This window comes from Vulpes vulpes, chromosome 1 (assembly GCF_048418805.1).
Source record: "Vulpes vulpes isolate BD-2025 chromosome 1, VulVul3, whole genome shotgun sequence".
In the NCBI taxonomy this organism is placed as follows: domain Eukaryota; kingdom Metazoa; phylum Chordata; class Mammalia; order Carnivora; family Canidae; genus Vulpes; species Vulpes vulpes.
The window spans coordinates 123,732,301-123,754,295 of NC_132780.1; the positions used below are offsets into that span (position 1 = coordinate 123,732,301).

Here is a 21,995-nt window from a genome sequence, read left to right on the forward strand (position 1 = left end):
CAACACTGGTCAAGTAGTTAATGTAATCCATTACATCAACAGGCTAAAGAAGAAAAATCATATGAACATATCTGTGGATGGAGAAAAAGCATTTGGCAAAGTCCAATACGTATTCACGAACCCATCACAAACTAGGAATAAAGGGGAGCTCCCTCAGTTTGATAAAGAACATCGACAGAAACCCTATAGCTAATACCAAACTTGATGAGAAACTAGATGCTTTCTCCCTAAGAACAGGAACAAGACGAAGATTTCCCTCTAATCATTCCTAGTCAACATTGTACTGGGAAACCTAGTTAATGCAGTTAAGACAAGAAAACAGAAGGCATACAGATTGGGGGGAAAAGGAACACTACTGTCTTTATTCATAGATATTCTGATTATGTAGAAAATCCTCAAAATTGACAGATTCCTAGAACTCATAATGATTATAGCATGGTCACAGGATCCAGAGTAAATATATAAAAGTTACTTAATATCAGCAAGGAACAATTGAAATTTGAAATTTAAAAAGCAATACTATTTATATTAGCATCTCCAAAAATGAGGCACTTAATAAATCTAACACAATACATATAAGATCTGTATGAGAAAAACTATAAAACTCTGATAAGAGAAAGATTTAAATAAATGGATAGACATTCAGTATTGTTAAGATGTCACTTCTTCCCAATTTGATCTGTAGATTCAACACAACCCCAGCCAAAATCCCAGAAAGTTATTTAGTAGATATAGACTAAGTGATCCTGTACGGAAAGACAAAAGACTCAGAATAGCCAACACAATATTGAGGAGAAGGAAATCGAAGGACTGCTACTACCCAACTTCAAGACTTGTCAGCCTGTAATAATTAAGACAGTGTGACTGGCAAAACAATAGACAGATCAATAGAACAGACTGGAGTTGCCCAGAAATACACCCACAAGTATAGTCAATCTTTGACAAAGGAACAAAAGCAATTCAGTGGAGGAAGAATAATCTTTTCAACAAATGGTGCTAAAATAGCTAGACATCCACATGCAAATAATAATAATAAATCTAGACACAGATTTTATACATTTAATAAAAAAAACTTAGCTCAAAATGGATCACAGACTTGAATGTAAGATATAAAACTTAAAAAACCTAACAGGAGAAAACTAAGATGATCTTGGGTTTCATGATGACTTTTTAGATACATCAAAAATATCCGTGAAAGGTTTTGTTTTGTTTTTTTTTTTTTCATTTTTTTAAAAGATTTTATTTATTCATGAGAGACACAAAGAGAAAGAGAGAGAGGCAGAGACACAGGCTGAGGGAGAAGCAGGCTCCATGAAGGGAGCCCGATGTGGGACTCGATTCCGGGACTCCAGGATCACACCCTGGGCTGAAGGCGACGCTAAACTGCTGAGCCACTAGGGCTTCCCTGATCCGTGAAAGTTTAAAAACTTTTGTTCTGTGAAGGGCATTAAGAGAATGAAAAGCATTAAGAGAATGAAAGAGATTAAGAGAAAATATTTGCAGAACGGGTCTGACAAAGGGCTCATGTCCAAAGCATACACAGAACTAAAACTCAGGAGCACAAATAATGCAATTAAAAATTAGGCGAAAGAATGGAACAGACACCACACCACGGTAGATATACAGGTGGCAGATGAGCACATGAAAAGATATCCAGGGGATGCCTGGGTGGCTCAGCGGTTTAGCACCTGTCTTTGGCCCAGGGCATGATTCTGGAGTCCCGGGATCGAGTCCCACATCAGGCTGTCTGCCTGGAGCCTGTCTGTCTCTGTCTCTGTCTCTCATGAATAAATAAAGTCTTAAAAAAAAAGAAAAGATATCCAACATCATATGTCACTAAGGAATTACAAATTAAAACAATAACATAACACTAAACTCCTATTAGAATGGCAAAATCCAAAACACTGACAAAACCAAATGTTTAGTGAGGATATGTAAATACGAACTCTTCATTCAATGCTGGTGGGAGTGCAGAATGGCTCAGGTGCTTTAGAAGACAATTTGGCTGTCTGTATGATCCAGCAGTCAGGCTTCTAGGTATATTTGCTTAAACGAGTAGGAAATTTATGTCCACACAAAAACCTGCACATGAATGTTTATATCTGCTTTACTCGTAATTTCAAAAAACTAGAAGCAACTAGGATGTCCTTCAAAGGGTAAAAGAATAAACAAACTGGCAAGCTGTACAATGGAGTATTTTCAGTAATAAAAGGAAATCTCTCAAGCCAAAAAAAGACATGGCAAAACCTTAAGTGCACATTATTTAATGAGAGAAGCCTGAGAAAACTGCATACTTACATGATTCTAATTATATGACATTCTGGGGAAGGCAAAACTATATAATAGAGACAGTAAGTAAAAGGATGAGTAGTTGCCAGTACTATGGAGGGAGGTAGAAAGGGATGAAATCCCATGCTCCATGGAATTTAGGGCAGTGAAACTATTCAGTATGTTACTGTAATGGTGGTTATGTTATTCTACGTTTGTCAAAACCCAGAGAATGTACAATACAAAGAGCGAACCCTAATGTAAACTGTGGGCTTCAGTTAATGATGTGTCACTGTTGGCTCATCCGTTGTAATGAATGGACCACATTAATGTAAAATGTTAATGAGGAAACTGTGAACAGGGAAAGAGCCAGGTATGTAGGAATTCTGCAGTACACTCTCTGCTTAATTTTCCATAAACCTGTTCTAAGGATAAAAATCTATTAATTGAAACACACACATTCATACCACCCATCAACATTAAAACAAAGACCGGGAAGGGAGGAGCCTTCTCCAGCCTTTGGTTTTCATTAGGTGTGGCTCCACTTAGCAGTTAGCTCCTAGGTATAGCACTAGCAGTTAGCTCCTTAGTATAGCTCCTTGTACCCAGCCAGCTCCTAGGAAATGGTGGATTGGCTTTCTCTTCTCATGGAACAGCTGAGCTTTCCCCTTCACGCGGGCCAGGAGGGGATGTCAGTGTCCCAGCCTGGGTGGAACCTGGGAATGTGATTCATGTTTTGATGTCAGGTGTAGACTTTTGTGCCCTTTGAGAATAGTGACCATTTTGAGAAACCCAGTGGAGACCCTCTAACCCTGTACCCACTAGTCCCTCTCAGCTCATCCCCAAGTACCCCCACCAAAGATGATTGGAGAAAATAATATCTTTTAATTTACATTTATTTGTATTAAGAAACTCTTGAACAATAAGAAACTAAAAAATGCAGTAGGAACTGGACAGATGGGCAGCAGGGTAGGAATGAGACTCTTCACAGTATATGCCTTATATGTTATTTTTACTCTTTGAACCATATGACTATATTATTCAGATTTTAAGTAATAAAATGAGTATTTAGTAACACCTGTTATTTAAGCATGAAAAAAAAAAAAGACAACTTCTGTTAACCCAACCTAATAGGTAGATTTTCAATAACATTTTAGTTGAGTAAAGGTAAATATTTTTGTTGGGGTTAAAGGGAGCCCGAGCACTTTCCCTGGTTTTTGTAGCTTCTTACTTACTGCCTCTTAGAGACCAGTTTCCCCTAGAAGCTTCAAGGTTTTTTGATTGTTTTAAACAGTTCCTTAAAACTGTGGTGCTGGAGTATGAAGGAAACATGGAGTACCTTACAAGTAGGGAAGAAATTAGAGGGCTTTTTTTTTTAATTAGTAGATCATTATAATTTGGGGACTCAGTAGATGCTTGTATCTTTGAGATGTGTCTTTCTAATGGTTGACATGGAATTCTTTCTTTTTCACTGTTGTCCTAGATTTATTCCAACAGTGTTTCCTTATCACCTGATCCAAGGACCTGTAGACTGGTTGAAATGGGATTTTTAGTTGTCTGGAAACTATGGACACTTAGTTACTTGGTTCCTTTAAGATTGTTTTAAATCTTTGTTCTATCATAGCCACCTGACCTATTCCACATACATTCATCAGTAATTGAGGTTTCTAAAATGGGGACACTTAAAGACAGGAACAAGGAATCAGTACAAAGTTGGGAGGAATATAGTCCACAGTTAGTTTGTCACTCGTAGATAGTTTGAAAAGATTTTCCAGCAAATTCTGATCCTCTAAATGAGAATCACCTAAATGAGAATCACTGCTTTTGGAAATTCATTGGACCAAAAGTAGAGTTTCCTATTCCAGTTATTGTGGATTTTTATATCAATATAGAGGAAAATGTTCTGATAAGTCATGCTTGGAAATATTTTTCCATGTCTTTTTCTAAGAATAATGAATTAGGAGCACTGTGTGGTGTTGGAAATACCTACCTTCTAAGGATTCTGTGTCTTCCTTTTTTTTTTTTTTTTAAACATTTTATTTATTCATGAGAGACATAGGGAGGAGAGAGAGAGAGAGGCAGAGACACAGGCAGAGGGAGAACCAGGCTCCATGCAGGGAGCCCAATATGGGACTTGATCCCAGGACTCTAGGATCACGCCTTGGGCTGAAGGTGGCACTAAACCACCCGGGCTGCCCAGGATTCTGTGTCTAAAGGATGGAAAGGACAGTAGGTAAACAGAAGGAGAGAATGGAATGTCAAACTGCAGAGGACACTGTGATCAATTTAGAGTTTTAAGCAGGATAGGATTAGGGATACAAACTAGATTAGTTTCAACAAGTACATCCTTTCAGCCCAGGTTAACCTAAAAATATATACAGAACTGGGGACCTGAGGTCTCTTGCTTTTACTTTTCCCTCATTGGCATCTATTTCATTATTGTTGATGACTTGTACTGGAAAAAGATCCTTTTTATTCTCACTAAAGCCATTGAATTTAAGACATACTTTCAGCCTTCTCTGTGGTTCATCATTGTATTTTGTGTTAGAAATAACCTCTAGAGTCACTGTAGATAATTTTTGGTCAGGAAAAATAGATCTTTTTGAGATGGTGTGCTGTGTGAATTCCAGTGCAAATTCCCGGGCATGGGACTTAAACTTACCTGTTTTAAAGTTAACTGTGGTGGAGTTACTCGGATCATGGTGGTCATAGAGGAGGCAGAAAGGCAGTGTGCAGAGGAAGTGCCCTCAGCATTTCTTTAATACTTGATTGAAGAGCCAAGGATTGATTTGTGGATCATATTTTTAGATCTAGCTGAAAATACATATATTTCCTGAGTGTGAGCAGTGCATTGATATTAAAGTTTACCTTTTTAAGGCCATGAATTTTAACTCCTTTCTGAATGCTAAAAATGATTGCCACATTTATCTTCTAGTATGTAAGTTGGTGCCTGAGGCACATTTAAACTTGAGAACCCACATGAATCAACATTCCTGTATATTGTTAACACTGTTTGAAGATGCAGTACAAGTTTGTTTCTTCTAAATTAACAACTGCCTCTTAGAGTAATAACAAGGAATTCATTAAAAGATGTAGCACTGAAATGTTTTCTTTGGAATTTAAGTTCAAACTAGGGGAGCTGTAGGATGAGTGCAGTTTTATTTTAAGCTGGTAAATTTGACTTAGGGTTCACAGTAATATGTAAATTAGATTATTTTCACTCATTTCCTAATTTTCTTCTGAGTTTAGAGATGTTAATAAGTTTATTATGAACTGACATCTCATGAATATAGAAGCTTTTATCACATTAGGTTTATATTGCCTGTATTCCTTAAATGGTCAACCTTGAGACAATGATTATTAATTAAACTGGTGCCAGTCTAGAAGTAATTTGCATGTGGTGCATTAGGAAAAAATTGAGGAATCTGATACAGCAGTAGAAATGGTAGTCTAGATTCAGGATACCTGGGTCCCATCTGCCAGTAACTGACTTAGCGACCTTGGATGGGTTGTTTTATGTTCTTGGATTTCATTTTCCTATTCTTCAAGAGACAGGTTTTAGACTACCTAGGCTCAAGGACCACTTCAGTAGTAACAGTCTAAGACTCTGATTTTGAAATTGTAATGGCTACTACAAAGCAGAAGTAATCAACTTGCTTTTATTCCTTGAGTTATTTCCCATAGATTTATTTCTACCTATTAAAGCTCAACAGAAGTTTTTGATTTATTTAGTGGCATAATATCTATGCTAAGATGCAGTGCTTGCTTGCTTTCAAAAGAAATAAAAGTATTTTTCCTGATACTATGCTCATTGTTAAAGAGTTGAGGGAAAAAGTATAAGGAAAATAAAAATCATCTCCAAATTTTCTCTTTATTTGTGTGCGTGTGTGTGTGTATATACACACACACATATACATACAAATACATACATATACTTTCATATCCATTATATAAGTTTATAAGTTTATGCCCTTTCTTCCACTTAAGATTAAAAAGTAAATATTTCCCAATGATTACAGTCATTTTTATGGTATCATCCAAAAACATTGTGTGGCTTTTATATAAAGCCTGTGCTTATCCCTTCATCTTCACCTTTAAGAAAATGTTCTTTCCCTCTGTTAGTTTTCAAAGCAATATATTGGTATCCTAGTATTACCCTAAGGGTAAAAGTAACATATTTAAAATTTTTATTTGAACTCCTTAGTCTACCCCCTCCTTCCCTGCTCTGCCCCCTGCCTTCATCCCTCTGTTCTTGCCCTCCCACTCCGAACCTCTGTCCCACCTTCCCTCAACCGCTAGCTGTTCCCTCACCTGCATTTCATCTCTTCCAATCTACTGGCTCTTTTCTCCAAGCTCATAAACATGCCGTAGTGTGCCGATCTTTAAAAAAAAAAACAAAAAACCTTCTTGATGTATGTTCCCTTCTCATTTTTTGAAAGAATATACTGTTTGTTGTTCCCACTCCTTCACCCCTATTCTCTTCATCTCTTGTGATCTCTTCTCTGCCCTTCATTCTTCCAAATCCTGACCATTAAGCTCACTGGTATCCAATTGCCAAATGCTGCAGCCACTCTTGAGGTCTCATCTTATGTGACCTCTCTGCCTCATCTCACATACTATTCAGTTTTTCCTATTAAAAGTGACTGTTTAATTTCAGAAATAAAATTTATTTTAGAGAACTTAGAAGCAAATCAATTACTATTAATAGTTTATGTTAAATTATTCTTCTTGATGGTTTTTTTTTTTTTAAGATTTTTTTATTTATGAGGGGGGCGTGGAGAGAGAGCAGGGCAGAGACAAAGGCAGAGGCAGGCTCCACGCAGGGAGCCCGATGTGGGACTTGATCTCGGGTCTCCAGGATCATACCCTGGGCTGAAGGCAGCGCTAAACTGCTGAGCCACCCACACTGCCCAACAATTTCTTATCCCTTCATTTTCATGAAACAGTTTTCTCCTGTTGTATTTTTTTTTCCTTTGATACTCCTATTCCTAAGTTTATTTGGTAAACTTTCTTCCTTCACCTGTCCTTTAAATAGTGGCATTCTTCGATGTTCTGCCCTTGGCTTTATATTCTTAACTTTACACTTTACCTTCTCTTTGGATATTTTCATGATGGCCTTTTTTAAAAAAGTTAATCTGTACACATACCCACACATCCTCCTGCATATGCACATGCCTACAGTTTCAAAGCCTGTAATTCCAAAGCCTGTTGTCACAGTAAGTCATTCTTTTCCCATTTCTCTTCCTTAAAGTCAACCACTGGGTTATCCTGCTAGGGAGATAATGTGCATATGCTATACATATTTACTTATGCAGTTGTTCTTTTCAAAGTATTTCTATATAAATGGCAACATACTCTATACTTATTTGCATCTTTCCCACCTAACAATATGTAGATCATTTTATATAAGTATATGGAGATCTATTACATTCATTTTAGTGGTTGCATAGCATTAAATTTTTGCATTCCCCTTTCCTTCCACTGCATTTTATTTTGGAAGAATTCAAACTTACAGAAAGATTTTAAAGACAATACAATTAGCACCCATCTGTATACCTACCTACCCTTCTTTCTTTTTTCTTTTTTTTCCCTGAATAATGTGGAAGTAAAATTGTAGGTATCATCACAATTTATTTCAGAATTATTTAGTATGTATGCCTTAAAGGACCAGGAATTCTCCTACGTAATCATCATACCTTTATTACACCAAAGATTTTAAGAGCAATGCAGTATTATCTAATCTAAAAATTCATATTCAAATTTCTACAACTGACTAAATATCCTTTATAGTTTCTTTTCCTCTCTCCAATCTGGAGCCAATCAGATTTACATTTGATTGTCCTAGGCATTTAACAACTCTTTAAATAGATGACTAAAGTAAGATCTCTAGATCAACTCTTTCCTGAAGCTGATTTAAATATCTATGAAATATGATTATTAAGATGTCAAACTGGCCCCTCTAAAATAACGTGTCCAGAATGAACTCAGTTTTTCTGCTCTCAAACCTACTTTTCCTTCTGTATTCCCAATTTAGTGAATGGTATCTTTCAGATGTTGCCTTAACAAGAAGACTTGAGGTCATCCTAAGCTCTTGCCTCTTTGATTGTATGTGCTACTCTCTTTGCCTGGAATTCTCTCCCCAGCTTGTCTCCCTTTCTATTAATTCATTCTTCAAGACTCAGATTAAGCTTTACTTCCTTGAACAAACCATTACTGACCCTTTTTTTTTTTTACCCCAGGCAGAATTAGATGTATCTCTACTAGTCTCCTTTTGTACGCTGTATACACACCTATCCCATCAGTTAACACTTTGGGTGGGAATTGTTGCTTAATGTATCTGCCTCCTTAATTAGAAAGTAAGCTCCTTGAGTTCATATGGATTTACTTCTATCCTAAGTCTAGTAATAAAATACCTTGCCCATAAATGTTTAATGAATATTTATTGAATCAAAGAATACATTTATAGGCAGTCTTTGGCAAGTACAAATATTTTTTTTAAGCTCAACTCGACATGCATTTGTTGAATTCCTACTACGTTCAGTTTCATTCAGGCAGTAAGTTTGATTTTCTGCCTTGAAGAAAGGTTAGAGTGGGATTGGGGGAGTGGGCAAAATGGGTGAAGGGAGCCAAGAGGTACAAACTTATAGTTATAAATATGGGAATGTAACATCAGCATGGTGACTGTAGTCAATAATATTGTGTTGTATATTGAAAGTAACTAAGGGGCAGCCCCAGTGGCACAGCGGTTTGGCGCCACCTGCAGCCTGGGGTGTGATCCTGGAGACCTGGGATCAAGTCCCGCAATGGGCTCCCTGCATGGAGCTTGCTTCTCCCTCTGCCTGTGTCTCTGTCTCTCTCTGTGTCTATGAATAAATAAATAAAATCTTTAAAAAAAAAAAAAGTAACTAAGAGTAAATTTTAAAGTTATCACAAGAAAAAAAATTGTAACTTTGTACGGTGACACATGACAACTAGATTTATTGTGGTGATCTTTTTGCAATATATACAAATATAGAACTGTTATGGCATACACTTGAAACTAATATAATGTTTTATGTCAATTATACCTCAATTTAAAAAAATAAAGGTTAGGGTCTACTTGAGAAGGTAAGGGTTTAAACAATACTAGAAGATAATCTGATTATCTGATAAATGATGCAGACAGTGACCTCAGGGAAAGAGAGGTTGGTAAATGTTTTTGAGTACTTACTGTGTGCCAGTTACAGTTCTTTGTGTTTGCAAATGTTATTTAATCTCTACAACTTTTTTTTTTTTTTAAGTGGAAATTGAAGTTAAATAGTCCAAGACCATACAGATAGTAAGGAAAGATTTGAACCCAGGTCTGACTGACTCCAGGAACTTGCTCTTAAATGTTCCAAAGGCAATTAAGAGAGTTACAAAGTGATATTGTAAATTAAGGGAAAAAATAATATCCCAGTAGGGTAATTAATGGTATATCCCCACAGTGGAACGTTAAATAATCGCTACAAATCATGCGTTTGAGGAATATTCGGTATCTTGAGAAAGTGTTATGATATAATGTGTAGTATTAAAAACTAGTATATAAAAGTATAATTCCATTTTTTAATGTGCATATATTTTTATACAGAAAATATCAGAAGGAAATACATGAAATGGTTAGTAGGAATCCTCCCGGAGTTATGGTATTATAGACAATATGAATTTCTTCTTTGTGACAGTCTGTTTTCCAAATTTTGTATAATCAACATAAGCTCTTATAATCAGAAAAAATGATCACTTAAAAAGTGAAGGATTAAGAAAAAACAAGCAGGACTTAAAGTCTTAGAATTATTAAAGTTAGGAAGGTTTCATGTTGACCTTCTGTGCCTCTGAGGTAGAACAAGCCTACACATTCCAGACAGATTAATGTTTCCTATTTTAAGATTATCTTGCTAGGTTAAGCCATTCTCCCTCTGCTTTACGATCAGTTCTCTTGCCTAATAGCAAATGGAAAAGGAATTTTCTCTATATATTATCATGAGAGACACTCCCATGTCCTGTGAACATTTTCATTGTGTAAATATATTTTTTCTAAAATAAGGGCCAAATGTAATGTTCCTGCTTGGGCTATATGTTTTAGTTTTTAAAAACACTGAAAGAGGGATCCCTGGGTGGCGCAGCGGTTTGGCGCCTGCCTTTGGCCCAGAGCATGATCCTGGAGACCCGGGATCGAATCCCATGTCGGGCTTCCGGTGCATGGAGCCTGCTTCTCCCTCTGCCTGTGTCTCTGCCTCTCTCTCTGTGTCTCTCATGAATAAATAAATAAAATATTAAAAAAAAAACACTGAAAGAAATTAAATATAGATATGTAAGAGGAATCAAGAGAGAATAGAAAAACTTGGGTTTTCTATTAGTTTTCCATTAGTTTTCATTGGAAAAAAAAACATTCTGTATATGACGTATCTGTTTTTCCTCTGGGTGGCTATTTTTCTCGCAGTGTGTGACTGTTCTGATTGGGATTTAGCACACTCTAGTGGACAGTAACTTTTCAGTTTTTTTTTAAATCCTGTCAAATTACTTTATTGGACGATTCAATGATATGCTTCCCTGATAGTAAGCTTTGTCAATGCTTATTTGAGTCAGGTAGTGATCCTAGTGAGCAGGACTGACTTTATAGGCCACTGGAGTGTTGTGCTTTTTTTTTTTTTTTTTTTTTTCCAGTGGAGAAAGAGGTTTTTGTTTGTTTGTTTGTTTGTTTTGCTTTTGTTTTTGTTTTACCTTATGTGGAAACTTTCCCATTGGCTTTCATCTTTTCTTGGGTTGACTAAGAAAAGAGGCAGAGCTAAAATAAAACAAAAACATTTATATGGGGTCTCTGAATTGCAACTGGGAGAGCACAGTTTGGATAGCAACCCAAATTGTGTCCCTTTACGGCACAAAATTTAAGGTTTTAAAGAAGACAAAAAAAAGTTTGTATGTGTTGCTTACAAAGAATTTTGTTTGGCGTTGGCAGCAGAAAACTAGTCTTGCCTGAGTATAATTGGTTGCTGAGGCTGCCCCTTAGCAAAGACTCTTACCACAGGTAATTGCAGGTGTTTGGGCAGAGTCCTTGGAATATTTGTAGTTTGGCCCAGTTTAGAGTTCATGGTTTCATCAGTGAGGATGTGCATAAAGGCCCATCTCCTTCATGGCCCCTGGCACCATTGTAAAACCCTTTGACATAAGTGATTTCATTTCATTTCACCTTTCATACATGCGTAAAATGAAATTGATGGGCCAAAACATAGAGGAACGCCGGTAGTGTTTCTGTACCTCACACTCCCTGGACTTTTAGGACTCTTGAGAATTCTTACATACCATTTGTGCATAAACATTATTGTATCCTATCCTGATGGATTCTTTTTGGAAATGAGCTTCCACCAGAAAAAAAGTAACTTTTAATTTTGTTTTTGCAGAGTGATGGTGAAGATTTTAATTACGTTGTTGCATTTTTCCTTGGAACAGCAGCCTGCCTTTACCAGGTAGGTTCTCCCCATTTTTTAAAAAAACATTTTCCTATTGTTTGTTTCAGGTATTAATTCTAATAATTGCTTGTGGAATTTAAATAAATAAAAATAATGTCTGAGTTCTTTGCTTCTCTTTTGAGCCTCTGTTAGCTTTATGATCTACATCTCCATTTTTTAAAAAAGATTTTATTTGTTCATTTGAGACACAGAGAGCATGAGCAGGGGGAGAAGCAGAGAGGGAGGGAGAAGCAGACTTCCTGCTGAGCAGGGAGCCCTATGTGGGGCTTGATCCCAGGACCCTGGAATCATGACCTGAGCTGAAGGCTGACTGAGCCTCCTAGGTGCCCCTACATCTCCATTTTGAATGGACTTAGAGCCCAGTGAACTTAATGTTTACACTCTTCTGTGCCAGGTTTCAGTGGTAGTATGTCAACTGCCTGTGGCAGTAAAGGCTACTTCTAGATTTTTTGGTGATTGATTATTGAGCCCAAGAGCTCTTCTTATACTTCAGCATGAGGATTTTATACTTTTGGGAAAGTATGAAAGAAGTGTAAAAGAAGAGCAGAAGCAGAATTTTCGGGTATTTATTAGTGAGGACTAGGATGGATTGCCAGAATAGAGAAATTGGAAGAAAGGAAATTAGTTGAAGGTGATTCCCTTACTTAAGGCAGAAGGCAATGAAAGAAGAAACTCTGGTAAAGGCAGTAGGGATGGGGGGTGAGGGAAGGACACTTTGGAGGAAGCCTGCAAGGACTTGAAGACAGGATAGATACGAGAGACTTACAGAGCCAGGAGGTTTTGCACCTGGTGATAGGGAGCTAGGTCCTGGCATTCCTGAGAAGTAAGAGGAATGTCTTTGCTGAAATGTGGTAAGGCAAGCAGACCTTTTGATGTAACGTTTATAAGTGACACATTTCTCTGGCTTGCATAGAAAGAATGTTAGAAAGATTCAGGACTGCAAACTTAAGGCTATCTAAAAACTCAGTAGAAGTCTCTGGTGAAATACTTTGAATATATGCATTTGACTTTATATAAAGATGGATGAGAAATTTTAGTTTCAAGTGGCCCTATTTTTTTTAATCCTCTAATTTTTCTTAAGCATTTGTATTTAGAAATTTTCTATCCAGTTTGACAGATTTAATTATAATGAATGACATTTCATGCAGGAAATGTGAACACTTGTATTTGTTAATGTCATAAGTACTTTAATTTTATGAAGTGTTTTGTGTAGATTTTAAACTATAATCTCTATAGCCCTATCACACAGAAGACATCATCTCATTTTTGAAAATGAGAAATCTGAGGCAGTTTGAGAAATCACATAGCTAGTAAGCAGTAGAGTCAGGATTTGACTTTGTTTTTTTTTTATTTTAAATATCATATTCATCCCACTATATTACGCTGTTTGTAAGCAAAATTACTATATTTGTATAATGCTTTGAAAATTACTATATTTATAATGCTTTGAAATTACAGTTTTATAACTTAACATGCATTATTTCATATTCTAAAACAATGAGGTAAATGTTAACTTTAAAATAATATCATGAGTAATTCTTGTAAAATGTACTTTTGGCTGTTTTGCTTTAATAAAATTATTTTAATATATTTACATTTTTTTAAATGATTTTTTATCAAAGGCCTTAATGAAATAATTTTAAATACTACTAATAACAGCAAAATGAAATGAGCTCTTAGTTGTGCTGATAAGCTCTTTATATTCCTTGTGTCCATTAAACCCTCACAGAAAGTACCACGCTAATCTTGTTATTGTTGCCATTTTTCACTGAGGCCTAGCCAGTTCTTATAGTCAGTCAGTGACTCGGGCCCCATCTGCATGAGGCACACCTCTATTATATTTCCCAGGACAGCTAATAGTTTTGAGAGGAGCACTGTCACTCACGTGTTCTTTTACTTGAGAGAAGTTAATTGGATTCATGCTTTAAAAAAGAAAAGCAAAAAGCCAATTTTCTCACTGACCGGCATGAAACTGTTTGCTTTCCAAATATGCTTGAGCCAGAGTGATAATAATGCTAGTTTTTTCCACGGTAAAACATACCATGTTTTATCCTGTAACATGTTCCATCTTCAGGGTATTTTTTTCATTCCCTTTAGATCAGACCTCAAAGGCTACGACTCCATGGTTTTGTTGCCTTTTTCTCCAGGTTCTGGGTACTTATGGACACACACAGCTCAGTCAGATAGGAGTAATCTTGCTGTGGAACATTGGAAGAGGAAATCAAAGGATCTGGAAACTAGAGACTGTTCTTTTTTCCCCGCAGTGCTTATTTTGAAAACTTTCTGACAAGTTGAAACACTAGTATACTTAGAGACACCAATTATTAACATTTTGCAATTCTTTCTATATTACACTCTCGTTTTGTATGTGCATGCATATAATGTGTCTGTTAGTTGTTTATAAAATAAGTTGCAGACAAATATGTGAGTGTGAAGTTGTTTTTCTTATTAAACTTTTTATTTTGAGATAATTGTAGTTGTTGTAAGAGAGATACATAACCTTTACCTGGGTTTCCCCCAGTAGTACCATCTTGCACAACTATAATACATTATCTCAGCCAGGATGTTGATGTCAATGCTGGCAAGACAGAGAAAAGTTTTATTACCACAAGTAGCCTTTGTTTGCCTCTTTATAGCCACATCCACTTCCCTTCTGCCCCTTAATCTCTGGCAGCCACTAATGTGTTCTCCATTTCTGTAATTTCCTAATTTTAGGTCATGTTATGTAAATGGAACCATATAGTATGAACCTTTTGTGATTGGCATTATTTTATTCATATATAATTCTCTGGAGATTTATCCAGGTTCTTGCATTTATCAACGATTTTTTGTTGCTTTTTGTTGGTGAATGGTATTCCAGGGTATGGATGTACCATATTTTGTTTAATCATTCACCCATTGAAGGACATCTGGGTTGTTTCCAGTTTGGGGCTATTATAAATGAAGCTGCTATAAACATTCATGTACAGGTATCTGTGTGAACATGTCTTCATTTCTCTGAGATAAATGCTCAGGAGGGTAATTGCTAGGTCTTGTAGTAGTTGTGTGGTTAGTTTTATTGAGATAGACACAGTTCTCCAGAGTAGAATTCCATTTTACATTTACATTTTTACATTTTACATCACTCATATCAGCATTGTAGGAGTGATCTAGTTTCTCCGACATCCTTTCCAGCATTTGTTATCACTTTTTTATTTTAGCCATTCTGTTAGGTGTGTAGTGATCCCTCACATTGGTTAATTTGCATTTCTCTAATGGCTAATGATGTTGAATATTGTTTCATGTGCTTATTTGTTATCTATGTGTCCTCTTGGATGAAATGTCTTTTCATGTTTTTTGCCTATTTTGTAATTGGATCATTTGTTTTTTGCTGTCAAGTTTGAGAGTTCTAGACATCAGTCCTATGACAGAAATATAATTTGCAAGTATCTTATCCCAGTCTGTAGCTTGTCTTTTCATCCTTTTTAACCAGGTCTTTTGCAGAGCGAAAGTTTTTAATTTTGATAAAGTTCATTTTATCAGGTTTTTTCTTTTATGGAAAATGTTTGTGGTATCTAGTCTAAGAACTTTTTTTTTTAATTGAAGTATAGTTTCAGATGTACAACATAGTGATTCCACAAGTTTATACCTTTAGCTATGCTCACCATAGTGTAGCAACCATCTGTCACCATATGCTATTATAATTCCATTGATTCAAGTCTAAGAACTCTTTCCCTACCACTACCCCCTGAAGATTTTCTTTGTTTTCTTCTAAAAGTTTTAGTTTTATGTTTTACATTTAAGTTCATGACCCATTTTTAATTAAATTTTGTATAAGATTATATGAAATTTGAGACTTAGATGATTAGATTAAGGGGTTTGTGTTTTTTGGTTTTGTTTTTGTTTTTTGGACTTTTGTTTTGCACATAGCTGGCTGGCCTACCAGGTCCTTTATGCAGTTGAATTTATAAGGTGATGCCAAGGTAGGACAAGTAAAGTTCTAGTTTGAAGGCCTCCATCTCCCTCCCCTGATTACTGATCCACTGGCTGCCAAAGCCGGAAGGGGTTTGGGATAGGGTGCTTGGTCATGGGATAAGCTGCTATGGTTGGACCAGCAGATGGGCAGAAGGGAAGGTTTCACTTCTTTACAATCTGAATGACATCCTTGTCCTCCAACTTTATCCACTTTTTGAGGATTATCTTTCACAGATAGACCCCAGACCAGAGCATATTTAAATTCTTTGATAAGATTTTTGTGAATCTTCATGCAGAAATCCTCCGCTGTAGTCCTGGAATAAGGCAGCACCACTGGAGATGTATAGTCTGGCAGTTGGCCTTTGGGTTTGGTGTAAATCCTTACTAGTTTCAGATAGTCCCAAATCTTTTTCAATAGGTCATCAAAATTCTGGTGGTGATGGGCAGAAATGGGTACACAGTAGGGCCCCTTATAGATGATATACAATTCCTCAATGGAGATCTGATCAATCTTATTCAGCACATAGATACAAGGGATATAAACTCTGTTTCCTTCCACCACATGGATGAGGTCGTCTGCTGTGGCATCACTACGCAGTCACATCAGCATTGTGAATTTTGGATTCAGCCAGAATGCTCTTCACAGTCTCAGCATCCATCTTGCTCTGAGGGCAAGTGGCTGTGAGATTAATGCCTCCTTTGTCCTTCTTCTTAAAGGCATTGTTGGGGGGTTTGCTGTTCAAGCGAATGTCAAAGCCTTCCAGCTCATTTTCAATTATCTTTTTATGTCCCAAGGGTTGCAAGACATCCAGAACAATCAGGATCCAAGTTACACGTTCGGGCCACTGCAATGACTTGACGGCCTCTACCTTTCCCATCCTTGGCACCCTCAATGATACCTGGAAGATCCAGGAGCTGGATCTTGGCACCTTTGTATCTGATAACACCAGGCACAGTAGTCAGAGTAGTGAACTCATAGGCTACCACCCCAGAATATACCCCTGCCAGGTTACTAAGCAGTGTTGACTTCCCCACTGATGGAAAACCCACAAACCCAATTCTAGCATCACCTGTCTTGGCCACATCAAAACCTTCTCCTGGCCCACCACCACCACCACCACCACCACCACCTTTTGGGGTAATGAGATTTTTACGAAGCTTAGCGGGGCTCTCTTACGAGCCTTCAGCAGCCCTAGGTGGTGTGCGGTGGCCTTGTTCTTTTGAGTCCAAGCCATCTCGGCTTCGATCTCCACGATCTTCGCTAAGGTGCTGCTTAGGTGGCGAGTCACTGGGAGGTCGCTGGGGAGTGTAGTGGCCTCCGCACAAATTACCACCCCTCTGTTTTTTGAACTTTGTTGTTGTTTTGGCTTATGGATGAATGGTCAGTTGCTCCATTTTTTTAAAAAAGGTTTTTTTTTTTCTCCACTGAATTACTTTTGCATCTTTGTCATACATCAGTTGGACATATTTGTGTGAGCCTATTTCTGAGTTTTGTATTCTCTTTTTTTGATGTATGTGTCAGTCTCTCTGCCAGTACCACATGGTATTGATTACCATGACTATATAATCTATATTAAGTTCCATTTTCCTAATAGTTACATAGTTACTCGGATTATCTTTCTCATAATACATGACTTATGATAGTTTGTATTTTATGATGAAGTGGTCTATTTCATTATCAAGTTTATGTGTGTAGAGTTGGTTGAGTATCCCTTAACTATCCTTTTGATGTCTGTATGATCTGTAGTACTGTAGTAATATTCTGTTTCTTTAAAAAAAAAAAAGAAAAAAAAGATTTTATTCATTCATGAGAGACATAGGCAGAGGCAGAAGCAGGCTCCCTGCAGGGAGCCCGATGTGGGACTTGATCCTAGGATCCCAGGGTCATGACCTGGGCCGAAGGCAGATGCTCAACCACTGAGCCACCCAGGTGTCCCTAATACTCTGTTTCATTCCTCATATTGTATCTTCTCTTTTTCTTTGTCAGACTTACTTATTAATTTGAACTTTTCAAAGAACCTGCTCTTTGTTTTGTTGGGTTTTTTTTGTATATTCAGTTCTATTGATTTCTACTCTTTATTATTTCCTTCTTCATGCTTGCTTTGGTTTATTTGGCTCTTCTCTTATTTTGGCTTTTGCGATGGGAGCTTTGATAATTGAGAATTTTCTCTTTTGTAATATATATTTTTAGTGTTAAATATTTCTCTCTTTGAACACCATTATCTGTGTCCCATAAATTTTGATATGTTACATTTTTTTCATTAAAATTTTTATTTTTTTCTTCCTCAAGTTTTTTTAAAATTTTATATAGTTAATATAGGTGTAATACTGGTTTCAGGTGTAGAATCTAGTGATTCATTATTGAAATACAACACCCAGTGTTCATCACAAGTGCCCTCCTTAGTCCCCATCACCTATTTCACCCATCCCTCTGCCCGCCTCCTTTCCAGCAACCCTGTTTGTTCTCTGTGGTTAAGAGTCTGTTTCCAGGTTTGCCTCATTCCCCCCTTCCCATTTCATCTGTTTTGTTTCTTAAATTCCACATATAAATGAGATCTATGAGGTATTTACCTTTCTTTGACTGGCTTAGTTCACTTAGCATAATAATTTCTGGCTCTATTCATGTCATTGCAAATTGCAAATGGTAAGATTTCATTCTTTTTTATGGCTGAGTAATATTCCATTATATAAATGGAGCATTACATACACATATAATGGGATATATATATATATATATATATATATATAATGGAATATATGTGTGTGTATATATGTTTCTATATATACATGTATGTTTATATATACATATATATGTTTATATATATACAAAATAAAAAATATATAGAATAGAATATATAAAATAGAATATATATATAAAATAGAATATATATATATAAAAATATATATATATTAAAATAGAATATCTACACACACACACATATACCCATACACTCCACATCTTCTTTATCTATTCATCAGTCAGTGGGTATTTGGGCTTTTTACAAGAGGATTTTTATTTTCATTTAATTCAATGTATTTAAAAACTTTTTTTTCTTGTGGCTTCCTCTTTGATCTATGGATTATGGATTATTTGGAATTAATGTTTCGCTTCCAAGAGTTTGGAGATTTTCCAGTTTTCTTTCCATTATTGATTTCTAGTTTGATTTTACTGTGGTTGAAAACACTCTGTGTGGTTTCAGTTCTTTTAAATTTGTTGAGATTTATTCTTTGGCTCAGAATATGGTCTGTCTTGGTATATGTTCCATGAGCAGTTAAACAGAATGTGTATTCTACTGCAGCTGAGTAAGTGCTCTGTAAATGTCAACTAGATCCAATGGTTGATGGTGTTCAGTGTTTCTGTATCCTAGTTGATTTTCTATTTAGTCTTATCGGTTGAGAGAGGAGTACTGGAATTTTCTCTTTTTTTTTAAATTATTTATTTATTTATGTATTTATGTATTTATTTATTTATTTACTTATTTATGATAGAGAGAGAGGCAGAGACACAGGAGGAGGGAGAAGCAGGCTCCATGCTGGGAGCCTGACGTGGGACTCGATCCCGGGACTCCAAGATCACTCCCTCGGCCAAAGGCAGGCGCTAAACCACTGAGCCACCCAGGGATCCCTTGGAGTTTTCAAGTGTAATTGTGGATTGGTATATTTCTCATTTTAATATATCAGTTTTTGCTTTGCATATTTTGTAGCTCTGTTGTTTGGCTCATACACATTTGGCATTATTGCCTTCATGGTGGGTTGATCTATGTATCACTATATAATATGCGATTTATAGTCTCTTTAGCCCTCTCTCTTTTTGGAAATATTTTTATATTTATCTGGTACTAATATAGTAATTTCTGTTTTCTTCTGATTAATGTTTGCATAATATATCCTCTGTCTTTTTACTTCCACCTTGCCTATATCATTTGAAGTGAGTTTCTGGTAGAAGATTAAAAACTTTTTTTATTTGTTGTATTTACACCATTACTTTTATTTATTTATTTATTTTCTCACGAGAGACAGAGGCAGAGAGAGGCAGAGACACAAGCAGAGGGAAAAGCAAGCCTCATTGCAGGGAGCCGGATGTGGGACTCAATCCCAGGCCCCCAGGATCACACCCTGAGCTGAAAGCAGTGCTAAACCGCTGAGCCACCCGGGCTGCCCTACACCATTACTTTTAATGTAATCATTGATGTATTAGAGCCTAAGTTTGCCATCTTATTTTTTGTTTTATGGTTTTCATTTTTATGTTTTCTTTTTCCTAAATCTTCCTGTGGGTTACTTGAACATTTTGTAGAACTCCATTTTGATTTATTTGTGGTGTTTTTAAGTTTATTTCTTTGTGTAGTTTTCTTTTTTGAGAGAGAAAATGAGTTTGTATACACGTGTGCAAGAGATTGGAAGGGGCCGAGGGCGAGGGAGAGAGAATCTTAGCCTCCATGCTCAGTATGGACTCCATCTCACAACTGTGAGATTATGACATGAGCTGAAATCAAGAGTAGGACACCTAACTGACTGAGCCACCCAGGTACCCCCTTGGTATAGTTTTAACTGATTGCTCTAGGTATTGCGTTATACGGTTTTTTGGTATTGTCCTTTTACTAGTTCAGGTGAAACATAGAAACTATATCTCCTTTTATGTCCCTTTGCCCTCCTCTGTTTATAATTGTCTTAAATATTTCCTCTACAAATATTTAGAGCCACATCAGACAGTGTTATGAATTTTTACTTCAGTCATCAAATATAATTTAGAAATCTCAAGAGAAGGAGAACCTATTATATTATGTTGCTGACTGTTCTTTTTGCTTTCCCAGTGTTCTTCCAGGGTTTCTCTTTTATTGTTTCCTCTCTGCTTAGAGATCTTCCTTTAGCCATTCTTTTAGGGTGCATCTGTAAGTGTCAAATTCTCTCTTTCACCTGAGAATGTCTTTATTTGTCCTCCCACAAGATAACTTACTAATTCAAAGAGAAAAATAGTAACTTCACCATGGAGAAATGTGTCAGACACCACTTTACTGAGAGATCAAAGTTAACATCACCAATTATAAGACATATTGCACATCACCTCTGTAGTATTCTTGCCCAAACTGCATGTTCTCACTTTAGTCTTGAGACAGTATCAGGCAAGCCAAAATTAAAGGACATTCTACAAAATAACTGATTGATACTCTTTAGACTGTCAAAGTCATGAAAAACAATGACTTGAGGAGCTATAGCAGATTTGAAGAGATGAGACAGCTAAATGCTGTAGGGAATCCTGGATTGGATTCTGGACCAGAAAACAACCTTAATAAGACAGCTGGCAAAATTCCAATAAAGTCTGTAGATCCGTCTACAGTATCATATCAATGTTAATTTTGTGGTTTGATGAGCATCCTGAAATTATGCAAGGGGATATTCTTAGAGGGAGCAGGGTGAAGGGTGTACAAGAACTCTACTATTTTTACAACTCTTCTCTAGGTCTAAAATTATTTCAAAAGGAAAAATTATTTTTCCAGCTTTTTTACACAATGAAAATCACTCAAAATAAGTACTTACCGTTCATTTTGTTTGGATAGCAGCCTTCTTTTTTAAGTAGGCAGAGTCCTAATTTGTATAAGAACTAAACAGATTTAACAGAACATTTCCACATTCTTTCTGCAATTGTTGCAGACACCTTAATGTCCTTCCTATAGTGAAGCCTGGATAGAATTTCACACAAGACCTGTGCTTCTTTCTTAAGACTTTGTAATCACATATAAATCCTATATTTAACAGATTGTGAATTCTAGATATCTTCTAGGACACTGTTCATTCATTCAGCAGATTTTTATTTGTGTGCCAGGCAGTGTTATGGGCACTGGAGATAAATGAATGAACAAGACAGAAATCTCACATCTCATGAAAAACATAGATCCTTTTGGAAGAATATATAACAAATTAAGCAAGCATATTTTATTTTTATTTATTTTTTTTTAAATTTTTTTTTTTTAATTTATTTATGATAGTCACAGAGAGAGAGAGAGAGAGGCAGAGACACAGGCGGAGGGAGAAGCAGGCTCCATGCACCGGGAGCCCGATGTGGGATTCGATCCCGGGTCTCCAGGATCGCGCCCTGGGCCAAAGGCAGGCGCCAAACCGCTGCGCCACCCAGGGATCCCCAAGCAAGCATATTTTAAAGTGTGTTTATAGTTATATTATGGAGAATAGTAAAGCAGGAAAAGGTGAATGCCAGGATTTGGGGCTTGTGGGGGATATTTTTTTTTACTATATTTTCTAAAATAGCACTTACTACATCATCCTCTGTCCTCT

The 21,995-nt window shown here is 36.5% G+C and overlaps 1 protein-coding gene across 5 annotated transcripts in view; it reads left to right on the top strand.

Annotated features, from left to right (window-relative positions):
* Positions 1-21,995, top strand: part of SEC22A (SEC22 homolog A, vesicle trafficking protein) — a 68,994-nt gene that overhangs the window by 43,312 nt on the left and 3,687 nt on the right. For 2 of the 5 annotated variants that reach the window (XM_072725149.1, XM_072725155.1), the window contains exons 7-8: positions 11,685-11,750; positions 16,503-16,844. In XM_072725149.1, the coding sequence (XP_072581250.1) occupies positions 11,685-11,750; positions 16,503-16,733 (297 nt within the window). In that variant the 3' untranslated portion in view covers positions 16,734-16,844. Of the gene's footprint in view, positions 1-11,684; positions 11,751-16,502; positions 17,501-21,995 lie in introns of those variants that run through there. The other 3 variants (XM_025990188.2, XM_072725146.1, XM_072725161.1) reach the window with 2 other exon arrangements.